This window comes from Salvelinus namaycush, unplaced genomic scaffold, assembly GCF_016432855.1.
Source record: "Salvelinus namaycush isolate Seneca unplaced genomic scaffold, SaNama_1.0 Scaffold2802, whole genome shotgun sequence".
In the NCBI taxonomy this organism is placed as follows: Eukaryota; Metazoa; Chordata; class Actinopteri; order Salmoniformes; family Salmonidae; genus Salvelinus; species Salvelinus namaycush.
This window is the reverse complement of record NW_024059678.1, coordinates 2,576-7,500: the sequence shown is the minus strand read 5'-3', so window position 1 is coordinate 7,500 and position 4,925 is coordinate 2,576. Positions and strand designations below refer to the sequence as shown.

The following is a 4,925-nucleotide window of genomic DNA, read 5'->3' as shown; positions in this document are numbered from 1 at the left end:
GTCTGTTTTTTTATCTTTGCTTATTTGAGCTGTTCTTGCCATAATATGGACTTGGACTTTTACCAAATAGGGCTATACCACACAACTGATTGGCTCAAACGCATTAAGAAGAAAATAAATTCCACAAATTAACTTTTAATAAGGCACACCTGTTAATTGAAATGCATTTCAGGTGACAACTTCATGAAGCTGGTTGAGAGAATGCCAAGCGTGTGCAACGCTGTCATCAAGGCAAAGGGTGGCTACTTTGTAGAATCTCAAATATAAAATATATTTTGATTTGATTAACACTTTTTTGGTTACTACATGATTCCATATGTGTTATTCCATAGTTTTGACGTCTTCACTAAAAACAACAACCCTGGAATGAGTAGGTGTGTCCAACTGTTTGACTGGTACAGTGTACAGTATATCTGTCCAACTGTTTGACTGGTACTGTGTACAGTATATCTGTCCAACTGTTTGACTGGTACTGTATACAGTATATCTGTCCAACTGTTTGACTGGTACAGTGTACAGTATATCTGTCCAACTGTTTGACTGGTACTGTGTACAGTATATCTGTCCAACTGTTTGACTGGTACTGTGTACAGTATATCTGTCCAACTGTTTGACTGGTACTGTGTACAGTGTATCTGTCCAACTGTTTGAAGACTTACATTCCACCTCTAACTCAAATCCTAGAGGGCCAGCATGGTAATGAAACTGATGATGGTCCATTGACTGTAATGATAACGTAATAACAGGGTTTAATATTGACTCACCCAGACTGGAGGAGTTGTGGTGATCTCCTCCGTTCTCTCCATCTGTCCCGTGGTGATGATGATGCTGGTGGTGGTTACTATGGTAACCCCCCATCACCTCCAACTTGATCTTTTTGGTCTTCATGGCCTCAGCAAGAGCAGCCGCTGTCAGACCTGAGAGAGAGAGAGAGAGAGAGAGAGATGGAGAGAGAGAGAGAGAGAGAGAGAGAGCGAGAGAGAGAGATAGAGAGAGAGAGAGAGAGAGACAGAGAGAGAGAGAGAGAGAGAGAGGGGGAGAGAGAGAGAGAGAGAGAGAGAGAGTGTGAAATAGGAGAGAGAGAGACAGAGAGAGAGAGAGAGTGTGAAATAGGAGAGAGAGAGAGACAGAGAGAGAGAGAGAGTGTGAAATAGGAGAGAGAGAGAGAGAGAGAGTGTGAAATAGAGAGGAGAGAGGAGAGAGACAGAGAGAGAGAGAGAGAGAGAGAGAGAGAGAGAAGAGAAAAGAGAAAGGTGATGGGTACAAAGAAAGAGAGATCAATCAAATGTAGATCAATGTCCTCTAGTGTAGTGGATTATGGGTAACAGACGGTTTTCATAAAAAGGACGCTGGAGATCCATCTACTGTGAGCTCCAAAAGTATTGGGACAATTTGTTGTTGTTATGGCTCTGTACACCAGCACTTTGAAATGATACAATGACTATGAGGCTAACCTTTTACTGCAGTGGGTTAAATCAGGGCCACACAGAGTGTTTCTTGGTCGTCTTAAACAAATCTACTTTGTAACAAAAGTATCCACCTCACACACATGGTTCTGGGCTTAACAAAGAAGACACCTGTATCATGTCAGATATAATGTTGAAATGTATTACATTTAGAGTATTCATCCCAATATTACACTTTATATACATCACAGAAGACTGAAATATAACAAAACCATTTCACATAGAAATACCGGATTTTCAACATTTACATTTATTTTATTAGTTATAAAATTATGAAAAATATGAATAGCATTCCACCCATGAGGCCACCAGATCATGTGACTGCAGGACAGGGATACAGTTCAGACCGTCAGCTTTAATTTGAGGGTATTTTCATCCATATCAGGTGAACTGTTTAGAAACTACAGCCCTTGTTATACATAGACCCCCATTTTAGACAGATTCACTTCTATGTATCTGGTCCCATGTGCATAACATGCAATGACGACATCAAGCTAGTGACTCAGTCTTCAACACATCTATCTATCTCCATAGTGACTCAGTCTTCAACACATCTATCTATCTCCATAGTGACTCAGTCTTCAGCACATCTATCTATCTCCATAGTGACTCAGTCTTCAACACATCTATCCATCTCCATAGTGACTCAGTCTTCAACACATCTATCTATCTCCATAGTGACTCAGTCTTCAACACATCTATCTATCTCCATAGAGACTCAGTCTTCAACACATCTATCTATCTCCATAGTGACTCAGTCTTCAACACATCTATCTATCTCCATAGTGACTCAGTCTTCAACACATCTATCTATCTCCATAGTGACTCAGTCTTCAGCACATCTATCTATCTCCATAGTGACTCAGTCTTCAACACATCTATCTATCTCCATAGTGACTCAGTCTTCAACACATCTATCTATCTCCATAGTGACTCAGTCTTCAACACATCTATCTATCTCCATAGTGACTCAGTCTTCAACACATCTATCTATCTCCATAGTGACTCAGTCTTCAACACATCTATCTATCTCTATAGTGACTCAGTCTTCAACACATCTATCCATCTCCATAGTGACTCAGTCTTCAACACATCTATCTATCTCCATAGTGACTCAGTCTTCAACACATCTATCCATCTCCATAGTGACTCAGTCTTCAACACATCTATCTATCTCCATAGTGACTCAGTCTTCAACACATCTATCCATCTCCATAGTGACTCAGTCTTCAACACATCTATCTATCTCTATAGTGACTCAGTCTTCAACACATCTATCTATCTCCATAGTGACTCAGTCTTCAACACATCTATCTATCTCCATAGTGACTCAGTCTTCAACACATCTATCTATCTCCATAGTGACTCAGTCTTCAACACATCTATCTATCTCCATAGTGACTCAGTATTCAACACATCTATCTATCTCCATAGTGACTCAGTCTTCAACACATCTATCTATCTCCATAGTGACTCAGTCTTCAACACATCTATCTATCTCCCTAGTGACTCAGTCTTCAACACATCTATCTATCTCCCTAGTGACTCAGTCTTCAACACATCTATCTATCTCCATAGTGACTCAGTCTTCAACACATATATCTATCTCCATAGTGACTCAGTTTTCAACACATCTATCTATCTCCATAGTGACTCAGTCTTCAACACATTATCTGGAACAGAGCCCTTAAAGCACCAGTAACATCCTACTCTGTCTCTCCTCCAGTGAAGTCATTTTAAATGGACAGTAATATGCATGATAAAGCTTCTATTTGTCATTAAAATCACTGAGCTAGTTAAGGACAACTCCGCTCTGAAATGAACTGAGCCTTGCCATTAAAAACGTCTCCTACTCTTTCCCGCCTCTGTTCCTGCCTCTGTTCCCACCTCTGTTCCTCAGTTCTCTTTAATAAATGTCAAGATCACAGTGTGAAAGAAGCCGTCACCCTAGCGAGGCTGGAGAGGATGATATCAAAGGTTTCCTTCAGGTTTACACTTGGCTAAACAAAACGCCATTCTGTTCTGCCTCTCTCTCTGTCTCCCACTCCCTCTCCCTCCCTCTCTTTCAGTCTCCTGTGGCCTTTCAATTCTAATCTCCTCCGCTGACATTGATGTTGTGACCTCTCCTCCAGTTAAAAGGGCTCAGAGACTCTCTCTCAGGCCCAGTGAGTATTACTTTGAGTCTGACTCTCTCCCAGAGACACCACTCTCTGAGGCGCAGGATGCTTTTGAACACAGAGAGTAAAAAGGACTTTTAGAAATGGCTTGTTTTGAGGTGGAGAATGAACAGATCGAGTTTCACAAAAGCACACAAAGAGAAGGGCAGCTTTGAACGCTGAACGGTGAATACACACTTCACAGAGCACAGGTAGAGAGACCTGCAGAGGTGGGGTGTAACTCAGAACATAGTCTACAGGAACACCGGTAGAACATAGTCTACAGGAACACTGGTAGAACATAGTCTACAGGAACACTGTGAGAACATAGTCTACAGGAACACCATGAGAACATAGTCTACAGGAACACCATGAGAACATAGTCTACAGGAACACTGTGAGAACATAGTCTACAGGAACACTGGTAGAACATAGTCTACAGGAACACTGGGAGAACATAGTCTACAGGAACACTGTGAGAACATAGTCTACAGGAACACTGTGAGAACATAGTCTACAGGAACACTGGTAGAACATAGTCTACAGGAACACTGTGAGAACATAGTCTAAAGGAACACTGTGAGAACATAGTCTACAGGAACACTGGTAGAACATAGTCTACAGGAACACTGGTAGAACATAGTCTACAGGAACACTGGTAGAACATAGTCTACAGGAACACTGTGAGAACATAGTCTACAGGAACACTGGTAGAACATAGTCTACAGGAACACTGGGAGAACATAGTCTACAGGAACACTGTGAGAACATAGTCTACAGGAACACTGTGAGAACATAGTCTACAGGAACACCGTGAGAACATAGTCTACAGGAACACCGTGAGAACATAGTCTACAAGAACACTGGTAGAACATAGTCTACAGGAACACTGGGAGAACATAGTCTACAGGAACACCGTGAGAACATAGTCTACAGGAACACCGTGAGAACATAGTCTACAGGAACACTGGGAGAACATAGTCTACAGGAACACTGTGAGAACATAGTCTACAGGAACACTGTGAGAACATAGTCTACATGAACACTGGTAGAACATAGTCTACAGGAACACTGGGAGAACATAGTCTACAGGAACACTGGGAGAACATAGTCTACAGGAACACTGGGAGAACATAGTCTACAGGAACACTGGGAGAACATAGTCTACAGGAACACTGTGAGAACATAGTCTACAGGAACACTGGTAGAACATAGTCTACAGGAACACTGGGAGAACATAGTCTACAGGAACACTGGTAGAACATAGTCTACAGGAACACTGGTAGAACATAGTCTACAGGAA

General features: G+C 41.6%; 1 protein-coding gene across 1 annotated transcript in view; it reads right to left on the bottom strand.

The window, feature by feature from the left end:
* Positions 1–912, bottom strand: part of LOC120039575 (dachshund homolog 1-like) — a 25,483-nt gene extending 24,571 nt beyond the window's left edge. The window contains exon 1 of the mRNA XM_038984994.1: positions 765–912. Within this exon, the coding sequence (XP_038840922.1) occupies positions 765–888 (124 nt within the window). The 5' untranslated portion in view covers positions 889–912. The remainder of the gene's footprint in view (positions 1–764) is intronic.
* Between the last annotated feature and the right edge of the window lie 4,013 nt (positions 913–4,925).